At 38.4% G+C, this 21626-nt stretch overlaps 1 protein-coding gene across 1 annotated transcript in view; it reads right to left on the bottom strand.

The window, feature by feature from the left end:
• Positions 1–855: 855 nt before the first annotated feature.
• LOC145985647 (uncharacterized) overlaps positions 856–21626 on the bottom strand; it is an 89272-nt gene continuing 68501 nt past the window's right edge. Inside the window, exons 5-6 of the mRNA XM_083119715.1 lie at positions 5879–5992; positions 856–1203 (exon numbers count right to left, since the gene is read on the bottom strand). Coding sequence (XP_082975841.1) covers positions 1168–1203; positions 5879–5992 — 150 coding nt within the window. The 3' untranslated portion in view covers positions 856–1167. The remainder of the gene's footprint in view (positions 1204–5878; positions 5993–21626) is intronic.

The following is a 21626-nucleotide window of genomic DNA, read 5'->3' as shown; positions in this document are numbered from 1 at the left end:
AATCCATTCCTGAATGATTTGTACCACTTCAGTGGTTAGAAGGAAACAAATGTGCATTGTTCCAACCAGTTCCAGATTAGACCCGAAATTTTTTTGTGCAGTTCATTGTGTTAGGCACATGGCATCTGAACTGTGAAGGATCAGTTGTGTTTTGTTGTTCCAGGCATTGGTATACACAGGGAGGGGGAAGTTTATATAATGTGCTACCTTTTAAAGCCTTTTTATAGCAGATTTTGAGAAAATCACAACTTTCAAATGAAAGCGGTAAGGAACTTGGAAAAATCAAAGTGGTAAACTTGCCTCAAAATGAACTCTAATTACCATTTTCGTTTTTGAACAACTTTTAAAATGAAGGTTAGAAGTGGTAATTTCAAAATATTTTATAGTTTATCCTGCCCCTCCGTAGAAAGCACCTACGCAATACTTACTTTTACAATTCCACCCCCCCCCCCAATAAAAATCTCAAACTATGCTGTCGGTTCCAAGTGAGTGGGTCTGGTAGGTGGAGGGAGAGATTTCATTATAAATGCAAGAAAGAACAATGGTAATATAATTAAGCCTTGTTTCAATATATTGATTTAGTGTTTTTTAAAAAGAACATCACCTGCAGCATGCATCTTTGAAAAGTCATGAGCCACCTCTCCCTTACATGTCTTGTTTTGCTCAAGATATTTCATCCTGTTTAAATTAGTTGAATAAGCTACACACTTACTTTTTGAATTACCTTCATATATTCTAAAATAAGATTTAAGGGATTATTCACATAACATGCAAACAATTTTATTGGATCTGCATAAAAATACAAACAAAATAAGATCATGAAGTGAATTTATTTACTTTCAATGTAAGGACATTTCCAGAATATGCTTTTACTCCAGCATCACATAATTAGTAAAAGTACATCCTGTTCAACAAAAGAAAGAGAATGAAACAATAGAAAAAATACTCTATATAACATTGAAGCAACTTGAATGCAAATATTTTTATGAATTTTCAAAATCCATCACTGAACCGAAACTGTACACCTGCAACCATCAATTTTTTGATGATGCAGAAAGTCATTCAAAAATAGAGAAACAATGCATACTATTTCTTGTGACAAATTGACTAATGTGTTTCACATAAATAATTTTTTAAGTTGTGCTTCTATGATGAAGATATACTGTTTTAGAGCCATTCGCCATTGTTTCTTCGATGCGGTAGCTGCAAAACAAAGAACAGTTAATGCAAAACATCAACATGTTAAATGCAAACAAATACATTCATAATTCTGATACAGGACACATTAAATTAAACATTTTGGAAACATTTCACAGAGATTTTCAACTCTCATGCACGGCATTTAGAAACGGAGGTTGTAAAAATCAGTAAATATCTAATAGATATAACCAAAACATATACCTAGAGTAGTTATTAAAAACAAATCCATTGTTTCTAATGATCTTTGTCAGAAATAAAATGTGAAACAGGGAGGTTAAAAACAAGTGTGGGGAGAAAATGAGAGGCATTCAGTGGTCAGGAAGATATTAATAATATACCTGCATGGTGCAACCTCAAATTTATATTCCCATATTTTACACCTTCCTGCATTTTACGTTTTTTCATCGTGGTCCACAGAAGAATTTAAAATTGAGGTTCCACTCTGTTTGTGAGTCAGAAGTGTGGAAACATTCATGTTGACCTTGGATGCTACACAGCACAAACTGCAGGTAATTTGAAGCTCACCAAACGCCATAGCTCTGTTACTGTATTTTACTGCATAATTGTTGCAGATTTTTTTTTTCTTTTCAAAAAGTGGAATCTGACCATTATGTGAAGCTTTTTTGTTTTTTAAATGTGCCGGTATGCAAAAATAATTTCTTAGTAGGTAAATTATTTTTGGTGCAAGATTAGGATGCATGGATACTTGTGATGTTAATATACGTTAAAATTGAATCATCCAAATCAAAGCATCAGGTGGCCGCGGTGGCTCAGTCGGTAACGCGTCTGACTACCATGCTAAAGGTCCCGGGTTCGATCCCCGGCCGGTTCAAATCCGGGAACTTTTCTAACTATGGAAGCGGCCCCGGCGTCCACCCAGCGTCGAATAACATGGGTACCTGGGGGAAACTCTGGGGGGTAAAGGCGGTCAGGGGCGTGATGCTGATCACATCACCCCACTCACGAACGGATCAAGAAAGTGTGGGGCGTTACCCCCACACCCCCTATACGCCTTCATGGCGTGGTGCTATGCACAGGGGAACACTTTACCTTTTTTTTTTTTTTTAAATCAAAGCATACTTTCATACTCACTCACTAGCATTCTTAAACCCAAAGGTTTATGGCTGCAGTAACACAAGCCTTCCATCTGTCCCTATCCTGGGCAAGCACAATCCAATCTTTTCCATCCTTACCGATTTCCTTTAGGTCCATCTCAATGTTATCCCTCCATCTTCGTCTTGGCCTTCCTACAAGTCTCTTATGATCAGATTATCAAACAAGAATCTGTATACTCTTCTTTCCTCTCCTATTCGTTTCACATGGCCTGCCCACCTAAGTCTTTTTGATTTAATTATTCTAATAATTAATATTCTGGACATGGATACATATTATGCAGTTCTAAATTATGCAACCTTCTCCACTCACCTGTCTCCTCATCCCTTGTAGGTCCAAATATTTTTCTAAGGATTTTATTTTCAAATACTCTCAATTTATGTTCCTCTTTTGATGTAATGGACCAAGTTTCACATTCAAATAACACTACAGGCAAAATTACTGTTTTGCATATTTTAACTTTTAGTTTCTTAGATATTATACTAGAAGATTAAAGTTTAAGAAGAAAAAAGCAACACACGTTTCCTGAATGTCTGCTTTTTATTTCCTCCTTAATATCATTTTCATTTGTTAGTATTTCTCCTAAGTACTTGAATTTGGAAACTGATTCTAATGAGATATTATCAATAATCAATTATTCAAATTTTGATTATTACTTTGCTAACTTCCAACCCTATCTCTTTAGCTGCTTTTAAAAATATTTTAGCATTATTCTTAATTGCATTTATATCATCTCGCAGTAAGTTTATGTACTAACAACTGAGTCAGACAATTTGATTTTAGTCCTTCATTAGTTTCTTATACCTTCCTAACAGCATATTCTAAGGCAAAATTAAAGAGCAATGGAGATAATGCATATCCCTATTTTAACGCATCTTTAATTGTAAATTTGTCAGACATATTAATACCCACATAAATTTTAGTTTGTTTCATTATTGCATACTTTTATCATATTAACAAGCTTCTACTAAGCAGAATTTTATGTTTTTTTAACCTAATACATTTAATAATAATAATAATAATACAACTTGTCTCTGCATTAGAACTGAGTCACGAAGTATGGAGATTACAAAAGAAGAATGTGCCAGAGATATTTTATATGTTTGCATAAAAAAGGGGTTATTTATTAGATTTTTGCATGTATAGAATTTGTAGGCGAGGCTATCAGAGTATCATTAGTTGGCCAGGAAAAAACATATCAGCATAGGAAAGTGAAGTTTTTTCATGAAATTACAAATCAAGTAAGTAACATCATGCAAAATGGGTTGTTATTACTGTAGGATATAAAATATGGGTAATACACACACACAGAGACAGACAGAGAGGTAGAACTATATACAACATTTCCAGAAGTCTCCACAGTAGAACAATTGGTATATATTTCTTTCAACAAACTACATTTTTTTTTTAGAATATCTTCAATCACCATTATAATTACAGGGAAACCTTGATGATATGCTCTTCAGGTTCTTGACACTAAAGAAGGTAAAAATTCCACTGTATACAAACAGATGCATTTCTTCCACACATGATGCTTTTTGTCAACACATCTGTTATTCGCATATTTACTTTTAAGGATGTTTCTTAACATGTGCCTGTTCCTTGCTTGTTGTAACCTCAAGATAAGTAGGCTGTCAAAATTAGAACAGGAAAATATCATAGATCATATTATATGGAGACTTTTGGAACAGTGTGCACAAAGCAGCAACATATGTTTCACACCCAGATTTTGGAATTCATTCATAGACAGAGGAAACAAATCTTTGATCTAAAGAAACACGTATCAGAAGAAATCACATTCTTCCCTTATAAATTTTCATAACGTATTATGTACCATCATCTACTGATGTGCCTCCATTTTGTCCAATATAGCTTTCTCTAGCTATATTTTTTAAAATCTGTCTTTGTATTAAAGCAAATTCAAATAATACACTTAATGTGGTGTGGAATAACATCTAAATATCACATAGAGTATTGATTGGACCATGCTGAACCAATTCCCACCAATACCAATGCTTAAAAGATGTTCAAGATATTTATTAATATTATAAGCAGAGTTTTGTTCAAAATATTTAAGAATTACAATATAATATTAAAATATGTGATATCACAAAATTCAGTTTTTTGGACAATATTAGTGCAAATTAATTTCCATGATACGAGGGTTATTTTTTTTTCAACCCTCGATGGTGCTGCCAGGTGGCCCGTGAAGTGCTAGGAAGCGGGGTGTCATGCAGCGTGATTGGCATCCCCCTTGCTACTACCACCACCACTGTCAAGGCCAACGCTTCAGTTGAAGCTGAGCGACAGATGCGTTGAGATGTCTGCTACAATCGACTCTCCCACCAAGTGCGAGGTGCGTAGTGTGATACGATTTCTACAGGCAGAGGGGCACAATGAAGCGGAAATTCACCGTCGAATGAGTCGTGTGTACAGTGAAAACTTTCTGAGTGACTGCGTGGTTCACGAATGGTGCAGGAAATTTCAAAATGGCCGACCACATGTTGCTGCATCAACCCAAGACCTTCTTTAACGATTCCACTGCGAAGTGTTGATCACCCTCCCTACAGGCCAGACCTGTCGTCGAGTGACTTCACCTTTTCCCGGCATTGAAGAAGTGGCTGGGAGGACAGCGCTTCCACACCAATGAGGAGCTTCGGGACACCTTGTAGACCTGGCACTTTTTTTTTTTTGCAGAGGGTATTGGAAACTTGGTGCATCGCTATGATAAATGTCTGAATCTTCTTGGTGATTACGTTGAAAAGTAGATTATATGTGTACGTAACTTTTGTCAATAAACCCATTTTGCTATGGTTTTGATTTCATGTCGTATTGGAGGTTGAAAAAAAAATAGCCCTCGTAATTAGATTCTGCATCGGTAGCATTTTTGCAGACCCTGCAAATTGCCAAAATGCTGGTATCAGTAAATAAAATCAAACAGGTATCACTACCCCTGGTATCAAATGATACTGATACACCAGCAGCTCAGCCCAAGTATTCAGTTATATCAACCTTTAACGCTAATTACAATGATGAGGATGAATGAGAAGATGGGATGAAATAGATAAAAGAACAAATAATTTCTCACACTAGCTGGAACTCAAATCCAGAACTTTTTGTATCATGATGGATGGTGTATATTTTATTGATGTGTTCAGTGGGATTTAAAAGGTCAATTACACATGACCAGACAACACTCATTGAAGTGTGTTTTTAAAATTGTATAGTAACTCAAATCTATTGCATACATATATCGTTATTTGTAATGCAAACTCTTTAACTTGGTGAAAACCTAACAAGTTCTCAGCTTTGGTAGATGGAGACCAGCGAAATAACTCTGTCTTGAGTTGCAAAAACTAGCAATAGAAAGATCTCTGCATGTACGGTTGTTTTAATTTTAGTTTGGAAGTAATGATTTAAAATTTACATGCAAACAGGACAATCACATGGGGTAAAAATATAATGGCATAAATGGAAGAACATAGATATCCAAAAATAGAGAAGGTTTGGGTAATGGTTAAGACATTTTTGTGGTGTCAAAAAGACACAATTTTTACATGATTACCTCCATCAATCCATTATTCTTCCACCTGTTGGAAAGGTAATACTGAATTCTTCGTCTTGTTGAATCTGCAGACCTCAGCCAGGAATAACCACCGAACTTCTTCCCCATATTGAACTAATTAAAAAATAAAAATAAATCAGAGTTCATGTTTTGCACCGAGGTGAACACACACGGGTCGATCAGTGCAGTGCTCCTTTGCAATGTAGATTGGAAGCAGGTTTGAAATAAGTTTAAAAAAACTCTTTGAAGTGCCATCCTAATTGTGTGTGTTTTTTTTAATTGAATTATTGTTTTAAGTCCACTTTATGCACATAAGGCTAATCGGAACTGGACCTACAGTTTAAAGTTGGATCCAAGGCTAATCGGGACTGGACCTACAGTTTAAAGTTGGATCCGAACCACTGTGCAATGTGCCTCCACTGGATTTCGAACTCGGGACCACTTGATTACAAGGCGATGATGTTCGGGATCCAAATTATGTGTATTTTCAAATAATATTTTAAAGTATAGAATTGCATGTGTGGGACTGTTGAACTGATAATTATGTCAAGAAGAAGAAAGCAAAAATAATCCAAATTATTTACATGGAACATTTAGAAAAATATATGTTTTGCATGTTGAATATTATTGTAAGGAAAAATCCGGCCCAAAATTTTGATTTCGCCTTTACCTCCCCCATGGACACTCCTGCTGTTTGGGCTAAAATAGCATTTAGTTATCGATTCGAAAGGGTTGATGGAGCCTGGAGGGGGATACACTCATCCCTCTGACGCCGTCATTGTATTGCATTTGAAATGTCAAAATAATTTGTACAAGATTTCTTCCTTATCTATGCTAATGATTTTGTGCCTTATTTTATTGGGTTGACATTCTTTCGTAAGACACACAATGATCTGTACCCAATTTCATGAAAACAGATCATGCGAGGCACTACCCCACTAGCATACGCAGGATTTTCTTTCGCCCAGAGGGGACTGAAATTGCTTAGGTGGGTTAGTTTTGAAAGTTGCTGAAAGACAAAAATGGTAATCGGGGCTCGTTTTTACCACTTTGATTTTTTCAGAGGTCTTTACTGCTTTCATTTGAAAATTTTTATTTCCTCAAAATTTTGGAAGGGCTGTAGCCCCGTCAGCTCCCCCCTACTTATGGTAGTAAACTCCCTCCCCCCCTGCACTGTCCTGATTGACTCAACTCCTTGTATTCACCTTGGTTTTCTGCACTAACAAAACCAAATGAAGCGAATTTCCGCATTTGTACAATTACAAACGGCTTGCTTAAATGATAAAGTGAATGTTGCATGATGTGCCATCTGGCTGCACGGTCTGAAACTGGAGAAGAAAATGTTTAATTTCAGGCCGTGATACCAGATTTAGCCTGTGCGTCGGCAATACTAAACAGAAGAAGCATAAGCAGTTCATATATTAGTCTGTGAAATGAAGCAGATTTCGTTGCTGCTTATGTATCACAATAGTTTATTAATATTAATTTCTAGTGTCTACAAAGTTTCCAACGTTGTGACCTTATCATCATCCATTCTCCTTTTCGAAAAAGAAAACGATTTCTTATTTGAAAGATAAATCTCAATTGTGAACTTTGTGTGATAAAGTGGTGAACATTAACATGAAATAAGATTTGATTATACACTTTACAAAGACTTGCGAAGAATTTCGTAAGATTACGAAATATAAATATTCTGCTCAAGATAAACAAGAAAACCACACATGAAATGTTGTTCCTAGTTTTTGTGTGAGGTGAATACAATATGATACTTAAGGTCTGGATAGACACAGATCAGCTAATTCTATATATTCTCAATCTGACCTTCCTGGTGTGTAAAAATCATCGAAGAAATGTTGGGAATGTAAGCAGTAGTTAATCCACCCACCCCTCCAAAATTTCCTCTACACCCTTTAAAATTTTAGAGAAAGGCCCAAATTTTGACTATCCTCCAGATGGAAAATTACAGATAAACCTCCGAGTGTAGGAAACTTAATTGTACATATTTGATCTTGAACTGTACAGTTTGATACATATTATGCTGGGAGCCTTTTTATGTTAAAACACTTCGTTAATATTACAAGGAAGTAAAACACAGTACTTAGTACCGCACCGTCCAACAATTTTGTTGAAACTGCATATTCTTTTGGTACGATAAGACTGCGCATATTTTCACAGTCATTCTAAAATGCCATTTGGTGTGAGTTTTTTGATCAAACAGTTAATCGTCTGATTTCCAAACCACCTGACTTGGAGTCGATTCCATGATTGGGACATTTACTACGTTGCCTAGTCTAGGTTATAATCCACGCTCAATGTCGTATCAAGTAGGTATTTCAAATTAAGGCTAGCTTAATGTAAGTCTACATAATGCTCAGACAGGGGCTGAAACTATGAATCAATGTAACTGCACAGAGCGCATGCGGGACTCCTTGAGTACAAACGCACAGTGCTAACCGTTGGGGAGTCTCTCTCACTTTAATGGAGAACCACATCCACCCTTCACATTGTCTCATACGTATTCAGCTGACTCGTTAGTGGTCGATCTGCCACAGAAGTAACCAGGTTCTAATCCCGGCCTGGGCATGCGTGTTCTTTATGAGAGTCCATTCATCAGTTTCATCTAGTCACCACTCAGCGTCGCAATTGGCCGAAGTGGAAGAAAAGCGACGCTAAATGACAAAAATACAAAAGTAAATTTTGTTTTGTTTATATTTGGTTATTTAGCATAGATTTTCTAATTCTTTAGGTTATTTCATTGTAACAGTGAGAAGGAGGGATGATTGGAATAAAGATCAGACTATTTAAATTTTGTTTTAGTACTCAGTGTCCGAGTTTTCATGTATCTGGCATTGCTTTCTAGGAAGTTCAGATCAAAAGGAGAGTCATAAACCAGATCATCACCTCTTTGACACTCCACTGTGTATAGGTACTCTTGTCGAGTGCTAGGTTGGTCTGTGCAGAATGCTTGCTGGTACACATAAAAATGTACAGTCACTCGCAATAAAAGTTGACGCCTCGATTCTGAAATACTCGCTTCCCTGCTTGGTGTTTTGTGTGCTGCATAACTCTACGGCAATGACCGAACTTACCATTGACGATCTGCCATTGGAGTTCGCTCATCCTCGTATAGTTAGGCAACACTCATAACGCCATGCTGGGAAGCGAGTATTTCAGGATGAAGGTATACAATATCTAGTGAGGATGGCTGTACATGACGAATGGATATCCGGGATAATCCCAGAAAAAAAGTAGATAGGAAATAAACAATGAACTTACTTCAGCAAGTTCTTTTATGCCTATCCCTTATAATGTATCTGCCGTATTGCATCTTTCGTGTAAGTAACAGTCTATATACACTCGTAATTCTGATATCAACAATTATCTGTAGAAAAAAAGCAACAGCCTTACTAAATAACAGGCCTGTGCAACTCGCCGTATTTGTGAAGGAGCGCTCTCGTATGCACGCGTGATTGCAGAGCGAGCAGCGGTACTGTAGAGTTGTAAGAGATGCGGAAATGAGAGTGATCGAGGCATGGGGCTTCATCGGTCGCGTTCATACAGCGAGAAACATCTTGTCCTCTGATTCGTAACTCTCCCACTTCTGCTCTAATGTTTACTGGCCTTGAGGTGCTATGTGCAGGCGACAAGCTCGCAGTGCACGGTGCGCTCTCTGGCCTCCACAAGAGCATGCGAGTTGCTCAAACCTGTCATAGAGAAAGTAGATGCGAATGAGTGTTACTTACCGCTCCACAATTCTGGAGAATCCCCATTAACGTTGCACAAGGATAGAAAGAAAACCAAGAGTTACACATCTACAGTCTAAAATCGAGCTTCTAATTAAACACAACTCTGACGTACATAAGAATGAAAATTTCAGTTAGTGCATATTTTATCCTCTTTACGCATATATTTGAAGAGATCGGGGTGAGATCGTGTCATGCCATACATTTTCGTACGTGTGAGAAACAGACTTTAAAAGTTCAATTAAATCCACAAATCTGCGTTTACAGTAGAAATTTCTTCATCCTCTCGTACTTTGTAGTCTAACACATCGAAAAATATAGTTTGTGACTGGTTCTTATATAATTTCATTTGAAAAGTTTCCCAAGCGTGCGGTGAAAATAAATGTGACTTGCCAATATCTCGCCCCAACTCCTTTGTTTTTGTAGATACACATACATTAAGTTCATCGGGTGTAGAAATTCAACCTTATTTTACCCATAATTAAGGTGCGCATTTTTGTCTACTTGCCTTTTTTCCCATTTTATTAAAACATAGACGTTGACGTTCAAAATTCGTTTCATATTGTTTGGGTTCTTTTAAGCATTTCTGCAGTCCCCGTAAATACCTATATTGATGTTTAGTACCTATTTTGTATAATCTTGCCTAGAATTTTGTTGTTTTTTTAAAACTTATTTTTGATGATATTTTTCCACATTGGCTCTCTGCACTTTAGAAGGTAATCTCTTGTGCTTTGTTAGTGTTTCATCATCAATTTTATCTAACCATCATTAATAATCATCGTTACGATTGCCCCAAAAACATAAAATTGAACCAAAAATAAGGAAAATGCAATAGAATATTTTTGAAAAACTCAAGTCAATAAGGAACAAGGAATATGAATAGCAAATTCATGTGTATTGCGTATTTTGATGTGTCCTTACTTTATAATGCTTTTCAAATGTCTGTTTTCATCATTTTCGGTGTCCATTTGACTGCCTATTTTATAAGTTTTTAGTGCCTATAAATCCTTACTCTACTTAAACACGCATTAAAAAAAAACTCGTATATGTGTCTTGAAAAGACAGTGAACATTTTACCGTGAAGGCATATATTGATGTAGGGCCGCACACATTCACAATCTGGGATATTTTGTGGAGTGGGTGTGGTGTGATCAGCACCACTCTCTGGTCGCCTTAACTTCCCTTCCCAGGGACTCCTTCAGATAGCCATTTATTTGAATTTGATTTTATAATTATGGGTGCGTGAACATTTAGGCTATTTTGCACACCCGTCACGTTATACGGGGTCCAGCCCCTTACCAAAACTAAAATAACAACTGTAATGTCGTGGAACTAAATTATTAAAATATTCTGACTTCGGTTAAAAGCAGAGGCTGTAAAGGGCACATAACCATAAGGATAAAACACAGAACAACACATACACAGTCCTACGAAGATTATATACTGGTCATATAGGGCCAGTCGCCAGAGCCTCGCTAGTCTGCAAAATGCAGTCCAGGGTGTACTACGTGGAAGGTCACCCCATAAACCCCCGATACCTATTTATGCGAGCCTGGGTGAACCCCAGAACCTCTCCGTGCCCGTCCTGGGAATCGAACACTTCCGAACCCGATGCTAGATACTCACCTCGCAGCCTTCTGCTGTAAGCCGCCGCACATTAGAACTAAAAACCACATACGATTGATTTTACTATAAATTTGAGCGATTCAGTTTTTACTGCAATGGAATATAGCAAAAAACGACACAGGAAGCATTAGAAACCACATTTTAATGAAACTCACCCTGCTGTCCAACTGATGGTTAGCGTGTAGAAAAATAAAGTCCAAATTAGACATTGCGTTAACACAATTACACATGAACCGAAATTAGCACTAATAGCTGAAAAAAGTTATTGATTGAATTAAAAGTTTATGTGCGTTTCCACTTTAGGCCATTTTGCAACCTTCAATGTATACGGGGAAACATCCCTTTACCTAAAATTCTTACTTAAAAAAGTTAAAGCAAGGTGTGTATAAAGAAGCTCCTTGAAAAAAATTAAACGTGCAAGTTTGTAAGGAGACCTGCACAAGACAAGCACAACACATTAGAAAGTTAGAATTTACTAAAAGCTTCCTCACAGCTCTTCTCAAAATCTAAAAACATTTGATAAAACGCTGTTGTTATCGCCATACAGGGATGACAAACCGTTGGGAAGATAAATGTCTGCCTGAGGAAAGCCAAAAAGGCACATTCAACAAGAACGTGCCGAATACTTCAAATGACGTTACAAACACGACACATTAGAGGGTCCAGCCCTTGCAGCAAGTGACCAAGGAGACATGATATATGCAGCTTTTAGAATCAAAGGAGTATCTCAACATTTCCTTTGAGATGGGAAAAATTGTATTTTTGACACACGAACCACTTATTTGAAAACAAGGCATTTAAAGATAGATCATCTGAGAAATATTCCTCCATTGGGTATCGAACACGTGATCCCTTGATTACAAGGTGACAACGTCATCTCTATGAGAGGCCGGATTTCGAGACGAGACCGAGACTTATCTCGTCTCGGTACCTTTCCTTGAGCAAGCTACCGTTGTCAGCTGTTCTTAAACAAGCAGGCGTACATGTCAAAAGTAATACTTACGCGACACATCTGAATGCACAGAGGAAAGAAAAACAGTTAAACATAATTGTGTAAATAATAATATTGAACTTATTCTAGATTGTAGCGATAAGACCGTTGGTTCGCGAATTCAAAATGCACAGAAGGTTACGCGATTTTACTTCGATTTTGCTCTTCTGAAAGTAGTTTTTTTTAAAATTCAGTTTGTGCACATGTAGGCTAACCGAGACTGAACCTATAGTGGGATCCGAATCACTGCTTGTCTCCACCCTATTGAAAGTAGTAACTGGCGTAATAACATGGTGAAGTTTTAGGTCTACACAAAATAACCAAGTCTAAGGAAGCTTTCAGACCAAAGAAAAAAGCAACACGGTGATTTCACACCGAAGTGACAAGCGACAAGTAACGCAGACACCTCCGATCTGTATAATTAAAAAACGGTTTGGTGCGAACTGTGCCAGGTTAAACCTTCTGCCCTATAGTTCAAAACAAGAGAATTACAAAATTCACATTATTAAGTATCCTGATTTTCTGGATGTACAAAATATAACAACTCTCAGCCAGAAACTCGAAACCAACTTGATTGAAAAATACCATTAGGGGGAGATGAGTTAATGGATTTTCCAATTCAAAAGATAAATACTGTAATACGTAATTTAATAAATTAAAAGTAGATTGAAATTCGTGACAACGTGTAATAAAACTTTCCAAAACTAGATTCCATTTCAATAAAATGTATTAAGCAATTACTGTGTAAGGAAGGTTATACTATTGCGTGATATGGCATAGTTTACATTTATATGTGATTGGCGGTAGTGGCGATTGGGTTCCAGAACTAGGGAGGTAAGAACAGTTTTCTCTTTTTATTGGTGTACAAGGCTTTGCATTAAGAGGCCATAGTGCGGGGGCAAAAAGTGGGAGGCAACTTTCCCCTCCTCCAGCGCAATCGCCGCCACATTTTCTCTTTCGTTTTAATAAACTACAACTATTTTTGATACTGCTTGAACAAACAGTAGAGCATGCACAAACATTTATTTTCTAATCCTTTTATATTTAGGGGTCTACCCATTCCATATAATTGTTTTCATGAAAACAGATAACCTTCACTTTCTAAATACTTACCAACTGCCATGAAAGAACGCATTGTGGAAAGAATATAGAAAAGAAGCATTAATTACAGTCATAAATATTTAATATTTATCAGAATGTTAGTGACAGTGGTTCTTTATTATTAACATGCAATTTTAATGGGATATTAACCTACTACATATTCTATCACTGCGTTTCTAAAGAACATATCTTCTCTCATCTTTACGTAAACAAATTTCTTTCTGTCGGTGGTGGGGACTGGCCCCGAGACGGACCTGTGAATTTTATTATAATGTGATGCGCTAACCAACTACTCCATCGGCACGTATTTTAAGTTAAAAGATGGACAATGTCCGATTAAGAGTGGCGACAGTTTTGTATTGTTCAATATTTTGTCAACCCATTTGACTTTCTGCTTAGGATGACTGAACAACAACAACAACATTCCCCTGGGCACGGCACTGACTTGTGATCTAGAGCAGGGGTTTCCAAACTTTTTCGTTCCACAGCGCCCTTAGTCAGTGGCGTGCTCAAGGGGGTTGGGGTTGGTGGGGCTCATAACCCCCTCCTCTGACCCAGTATTCCTAAAAAAAAAGACCGTTAAAAGTAGAAAAAATGGCAAAATGAGGGCTGACTACCAGAAAAAGAGTACGTAATCCCTCTCTTTCGAAAATCCTGGGCACGCCACTGCCCTTAGTGTTTCAAGATTTTCCCGCGGCGCCCAAGTCAGAATGTAGGCCTATCTAACACTCGCAACGATCAGTTAGTGTGGAAATAGTAGAGGAGATAAATGACTGTTTTTTTTTAAAAATTTTAATTGCTTTTTGTGATATTGCCACTAGTAGCCAATATCTAAACCACAATTTTGAAATACATGATTTTACCACTTTTTTGGAAATTGTTTTTATTCTTTAAAAATGGAGACCCTCTATACTTTAGCATGCTATTACATTTAAGTATATATTTCATAGATATGCATTTTAGAGGCAGGTGCTTGATATATATTATATTTTTCCTCCGAAAATGACAACATAAAAAAGGGGGGCCCATATTTAGACCTTTTCCTCTACTAAATCTAAATAAGCACATATTTGGAATAAGTGTAATTGCAGTGAAAATATTGGAACATTTCGCGGCGCACACTTTGGGAACCACTGATCTAGTGTTTGCTTACAAGATCTTCTTCAATGTGTTCAAAATTGAAAATAAGACATCACATGAACACGGCGGTGTTCCAAATAACATTCCCACCCCTTACATCTTCCCTGGGATATCACAGAAACCTTTGATGGGATTAAGAAGTTACCGGCTCACAAGATGTAGGCAATATACGAGTTTCAACGCAAAAGAACTTCTGGCCTTCTCAGCTTAACAAGATGTTTCCTTGAGGGAACTTTCTTCATGAACTTTATTTAGGGAATTTGCATTTAAAGAGCATTAAACGACCGTTGCAGCACGCTAAGTCTTCGGTTCCGGATGAGAGACTCGCTAATATCATTTGTGACACCTCTGCCCTCCTATTCTCCCCTTTGCCGCGACAGCGCCTCTGCTGGCATTCCGTGGAAACAACCGTGCGGTTTTTTAAACATTCGCCTGTCGTTCCGAGCGAGTGGAGGTGAATAGGACTGGAACTCTACGAAACATTGAATGAAGGAATAAGGAGCTTTAGTTGAGGAAGAAAAGCTTCAGGTTTGAGAGAGAGGAAGAGAGAGCGAGAGGGAGAGAAACAGAGATAAATGTTATTTTTGGCGATTCCGTATATAACTCTTTTCGCCCTTACGATTGTTTGCAAGTAAAGGTGAAGGTCTCGGATTGTTATGATTGTGGAGGGTTTCCTGTATTAACGTAACCTGCTCAAGAGGGAAAATCCAATGCGAAATCAGGCAGGAGTTAATCCTTATATATTTTTTTAAAAAATATTTTGTACGCAGTTTTACAATATGCACAAAACCGCAATATCTTGCTGAAATATGATTATTCTGTTATTACGAGGGTTGATCAAAAACTAATTTTAGCCTATTTCCGTGCCGAAATGGTTAGCATATAGCGTTGGCGAAGTGGTTAGCATATAGCGTTGGCGAAGTGGTTAGCATATAGCGCTCTACGACGCCAGGAGTCCCGGGTTCGAATCCCGGCCTGGGCATGGTTGTTTTATTGTGGGATAAAAATTTGAGTAAAAATAATTTTTGCACAAACGGAAAGCCTATATTCAAATCAGGAATAGAACCAGATCTGGTAGATTGGTATCGTTTTGGTAGATCCAGATCTGGTAGATTGGATGCTGAATACCGTTCACTCGTTCACTTTAGCTAGTTCCAGAGGCCTGCTGTAGGCGCGGAATAGACCCTTTAACAAGGAATTGCGCCTGATGTAATATGCATCGCGCAAGGCAAAGGCAAAGGCGATGGACGTTGGATAAGCAGACTTCATTGAACAAGAGTCGAGAGGCCTCGAGGATCCCCAGGTTTTTCTGTTGCCTGGTAGTTACTCGAGAACTAAAAAACGTGGAAGCCCGTGCATGTTCCACCCGATGCATGAAGTACTTGCTTCGCATGCAGCAATTTCAATATATGAGTGTACCGGCCCACGTGAATGAGTGGTTATCACTGCGCGCTACGACGCCAGGGGTCCCGGGTTCGAATCACGGTCTGGGCATAGGTATTCTTTGTGAGTGTCCCTTCCTCAGTTTCATCATTTTATCACTCATCCCCATTTTCGCGATTAGTCAAAAGTGGAAGGAAAGCGAAGTAAAATAAACCGAAGAAATAAATCAATCAACATATGTGAGTCATTTGAGCGTAGAGATTATTAAACGGTTTTACCACAGATAAATGTCTTTACCGTGGTTTCACTTTGCAACTTTTCAAGTAATCTTCTTCCATAACATTGGTACAAATATTTCGAGATTATGAATACTCTAAGTCAGTAGCGGCTTCTGCCTATTCGCACATTCGCACGTGCACACCCAAGTAAATCTGTAATGCAAATTATTATTATTATACTTATTCATTGAACTCTGTCTCCTTCGAAACATCAAGTGTTCCCACGCCGCTTCACCAAGAGAGGTGGTGGAGAAGCGAGCGATCAGTGATTTCAACCCGCGTAGACCGAGGGCAGCTCGCGACTCTCACTATGCGAGTTTCGTTCCCTCTGACGCTGTTGCAGCAGTCGCGTAGAGAACGCTGATTGGGTCTTCTGGCTTAAGGCCTGTGCCTGAACACAGCAGTTGGTGTGTTAGCAAATGTCGTGTTGCAACGAACCCATGCATCATTGCAAATTGAGGGATTTTTTTTAGAAAAGGGAAGTTTCGATTGTATATTGTCCCTTTCATCCTGTTCCGAGCAAGAAAGAAGGGGAAGGGGAGGTGGACGACTGAAAGCGAAACTGGTGTTTTAAACATGTCTGGTATTGCCTTTGCTTAGCGCATCTTGGCCAAAATAAACGATCCCTGTGGCGCAGCAGCCGAATTATCAACCCGTGCAAAGGGAGCGTACATCAATCATTGTGTGGCTGTTATTGCGTTGCAAAATTGTTTAGCGCTGTCAAATGGTCGTACGTGTTTCAGTGCAAAGTGTTTTATTTCATGATGAATAGGGAAACTGTACATAGCGAAAGCAGAGACATAATATTCAACGTTGTTGAATTTTTGGAGGGAAGGTAGGCACAAAACCCGTAGCAACTGCAGCAATATATGGATACGGCGGTAGGAAATATTCTGAAGTACGAAGCAGGCCAGTGTAAACTGAGTGAGTACTGCAATTTTCTTTAAGATTTATTATTATCTTGATTTCGCTTGGTTCGATCAATCTGTCATTAGAAATAAACAACGTCTAGATAGATTAGAACTGATTTCCTCCATGTGGTAGTTGGATCGGTTTCCTTGGTGTACGCCAATGTTATTATTCTCCTTGTTCATTAATATGAGCGGAGCGGGGGAGGAAGTTTTTACGAAATATTTTGCAAATCGACAATAGTATTGATATTGTAGATCGGTATTTCTATGTTTTGAGTGATTTTGTCAGGTTATCGAAATGTTGAATTACATTTTGCACAATAAGATCGCTCTTCTCGTGATTGGCTGGAAAATGTTCGAAATATTTGAAATTTGTAAAAAAGTCGTGTTAAAGAAAAGTCATAGCCTCATTTTCAGTGAAAAGTGATTAAAACTTGGGTTGCCAATACATCTAGCATCATTATGTACGCAAAAACGGGGGTGGTACTACATTTCTTCTGGACGCGAGACTAAAGTGCACACCCATAGAGCTAGACCACCAACCGCCACTGCTCTAAGTCCCTTTGTACTCAAACTAAATCTAATTTTATGACAGTTATATGACCTCCGAGTGTCATGAACTAGGCAAGTTGCCATTTTTCAGCCGTGGTTGAGCAACAGCTAGTGGTATATGGATTTCTGTTTTGAGCTCAGTTAGTTATAGATTGACTTACATAGGTAATACGTAGTTCAACTCTCACTACGAATGTGTAAAAATAGAGTAAAAATTACAATCTTTGTTGTTATACATACGTATATAACGGTTTCGTACAGGTAATACGCGATGACATGTTTTCAAAACGATGTTGCTTTCCTGAATCGGATCCCCATTTTCCGTCGAATATTGACAGAAACTGATGAACTTAGTTTACTCATATGCCCAGTGGCGGCGATTGGGTTCCAAAACTAGGGGGCAAGGTGCCAAAACTTGAGGGGCAAGCTTACTTTCCCTCGTAGATAAGGTTTAGCATAGTGCAATGGGTAAAGTGGCAAAACGTGAGGGGTAACTGCCCCCCTTCGCCTCCCCTAATCGCCGCCACTGTATAGGCCCCAAATGATGACAGGCAATGGCAGAAGTTGAAGAAAATAATCCTAGTCCCATTAATCTCATGGCAATATCAATGTTAGCTGTAATGTACGAAGACCGTTATAGTCATACAAGGTAAATGACACATCACCATGATGTTAGTCAGCGTTCACTGACTGCTGATGGTGTGATGAAACTATTGAGGAAAACCTACATTAATTACATATCAGATTGCAGAAATAGTGAACAATGCTTAACATATCAGGGATTTTCTTGATTGATAGGAATGTTCTCGGCAATGCTGACAAGTGTTCTTTAATCAAATTGGTCGAACACACCTAACCGATCCTCATATTTTTCATGTTCTTAAATATATTTTATTAAAATGAATAATGACGTTGCATAACGTAAGTTCCGTTTGTTTGATTTTGGTTGCACCTTTTTACCAAACTACCATTTTTGTCACCTTTTACTGAACTCCAAAATGCTCTTCGCAGTATTTCTATAACTTGATTCTGAAGATCCTCGGACAACTTATAGGTGAACCTTTTTGCAAAATCAATTTGCACTTTAACGTTAAGAAAGTTAAGGAACAGAATCCAATTGGGGGATACGACTTTGGACAACTTCACCCACACCCGTTGAAAAGTTTCTATGCCCTTTGCTGGAGTTTCGCATTCTATTTTCTGTGGTTTAATTTCATTGTGGATGGAAGAAAGTTTATGCCAACAAGTGGCGGGATATTTTGTTGTGAAGATAAGAGGACGGGATGGCTCTAATTCCCTCCATGTTCAATCCGATTCCTTTGTCTCACAGCGATTCCTTTGATACCACACATTGAAATTCCAGCAAGTACACCGAAAGCAGGTGGACGCGAACAATTGCAGAACAGGTTGCCTCCGCAAATCCCCAAGTTTGCTGCTGTCGTGTTCAGCGAGTCGAACAAAACGTGATGCTGTAATCATTCCTTGCGGCAAAGCCAGCGCCGCGCAGCGGGAATGCAAGCAATTACACGAGTCCTCCTCGGGAACTATGTGACAATATCTCGACACGTACAAAATTGAGAGGAAATAGTTTGGGATATTTCTTTTATGCCCATCGACCTCGATATAATTATGGAAGTTATTTGGTGAGTTTTGTTTAGGCGCATCGTCGCCCCCTTGAACAAGGGTGGGTTTTCGAAAGGAAACACGTTATTTGACACATCAGGATAGGATTTAGGGGGGAGTGTGAGTAGCTACAGCTCTGGGACTCACTCTGCAAGGAGGCCTACACCGAAGGCAAGTTACTTTGAGAGGCTACAAAATAAAATGTGGTAAAACCATAATAAACACAGAACTAATCATCTGAAATAGTTATAAATGAATTTGTATTCAAGGGGGCCTGATGATGTCGTTAGACTGAATCTCTACACATAAATCTGACCTGAGCACCTCATATTCTTTTGCACATGAACTTCCAGTGATGTGCCCAGAGGAGACTGACGGGGATAGTGCCGGATCTACAAATCTTGCCCCCTTCCGCAAAATATTACCAAAGGCCCCCTCTACCTACCTACTTACCTTTATACACACACACACATATATGATGTATGTGTGTAATTCTTAATCTTATGTTGACAAGGGTCTAATGGGTGATTCAAAAGTCCCTTAACAGCCCCCCCCCCCATAAAAAGTAAAGGAGTTAGGCTGGGTACAATTGGTCATGATAGAAACAGGTTAGGCTTAGGGGGAACCACATTGGTGTGTTGCAAGCGGACGTCCACCATAGTGGTGACCGCCATATTGAATTCAACTCAAAACTCTTTAAATGGGAAAAGAGTGATGTGATATACGCGTATATATGAGATGACACTGTTATCTCACACCTAGAAAATGATACATTTGTTACAATCATGCAGTCGTAGCTTTTCCTGGTTAAAGATTGGTTGAAGAAACCTTCACCACTGCATTTCTCGTGAAATTCTAGCCTGATTTGATTCTAGTCTAACTGCCACGCGGGAAACGCGGGGTGGCTGCTCTAAGATCGGATTTTTTCGGCTTTGTGGGTAAAGGCGGCCGCAGCGTGGTGCTGATCACATGCCCTCCAAGGTGGCCGACTTCGAAAATATGTGGGGCCCACATACCTAAATGTGCCTTCATGGCACGGTGCTATATTCACAGGGAACTTTAACTTTACCTTTACCTGTATATACTGTATTCGTTTCTGTACCTCTGAGTAACTACGTTTATTTTTTACATACATCTTCTACTATGTCAATGGATGAGGGCCCCCTAAAGGCTTAATTGTCTCTCCTTCCCCCGCACTGCGAGATTTTGCGGCTTGTAGATCCGGTATTGGACGGGGATCATAATAACCCTTTGTCCAAGTTGTCTACAAATTTAATATTAGATCCACGAGAAGTAGTTCAAATATGAAGAGCGAACGTGTTTTGTGCATTTTTAGCCAAATTGAAGTAAAGGTGCTATCACGTAGCTCTGTGAAGGGTCTTTCAAGAATAGAATGTGCTTTTTCCATCCATTGCAAGAAGGTTTTGATTGTGTGTACAGGGAAAGACGTGCTCATGACAATGCAGACAGGGAAATAAGATGCTCCCTGTAAATCTATGAAATGGACAAAGCACGCTCTTTTCCTGTGGTCTTCATATAGAACTGACTACTCAAAGACAAATTATTAGATAAGCCGGGCACACTGCTGTTACTTGCCATGCCCTTCTCCGTTTCAGAATGTGTTTTATTTCCTATTCTGCATGCGATTTTCATATTATCCTTTTCCTTCTTTTAAATTACTCTGGGAATACAAAAAATAAAAAATGATTCACTCGAAAGCCCACGAAAAGTAACAGGTATATTTTCCGGAACCTTGAAGATGATGTTAAACATAACATTGTTTTTTTTTCTTGTCTGCACGGTTTGACCTATTTTTAGTTATTGGTAATTTTCCAGATTTTTTTTTTACAGTACTTTATTGCAACTTTATATCACTTTTGATGTTTCTTAACTTCCGCATGCATTTGCTTCTTCCAGCGTGACTGTAGTCCTGAGTTATTGAAGCAGACGAGGATATTAAAACTTACACGCCATAGAAATGCTTCTTAAGTCAAGTTTATTTAGGTTTAAGTCAGGAGATCATAGAGGCTACTTTTCTTAGGAGCTCTACAACAAACCACAGAGAAGTCATTGAAGCATTACATTGTGTTTTCGTTGTGAGTTTTAGATAATTATTGCATTATTCATTTTTCATTTATTTTTACAATTTCCATAGGCAAGTTTTCCTCTTTGTTTGGTACGATACCTGCTTGTCACAGCATACCGCAGTGCCACAAGTAGGCCCAGACATAACGAGAGCAACATAGTTTTTATATATAAATTTCCGACACAAATTATTTTCTTTTAATGCTAGCCTCTTTCCATCCCATTGTGCAACCCCTGTACGGAGATTGAAAAAAATATAATCCGCACGAAGAATTGAACATTCATTTCCGTTCTCATTTCGAAAAATATGGGTGA

This window comes from Lepisma saccharinum, chromosome 3, assembly GCF_977018435.1.
Source record: "Lepisma saccharinum chromosome 3, izLepSacc3.1, whole genome shotgun sequence".
Lineage (NCBI taxonomy): Eukaryota > Metazoa > Arthropoda > Insecta > Zygentoma > Lepismatidae > Lepisma > Lepisma saccharinum.
This window is presented reverse-complemented; position numbering and strand designations above follow the sequence as displayed.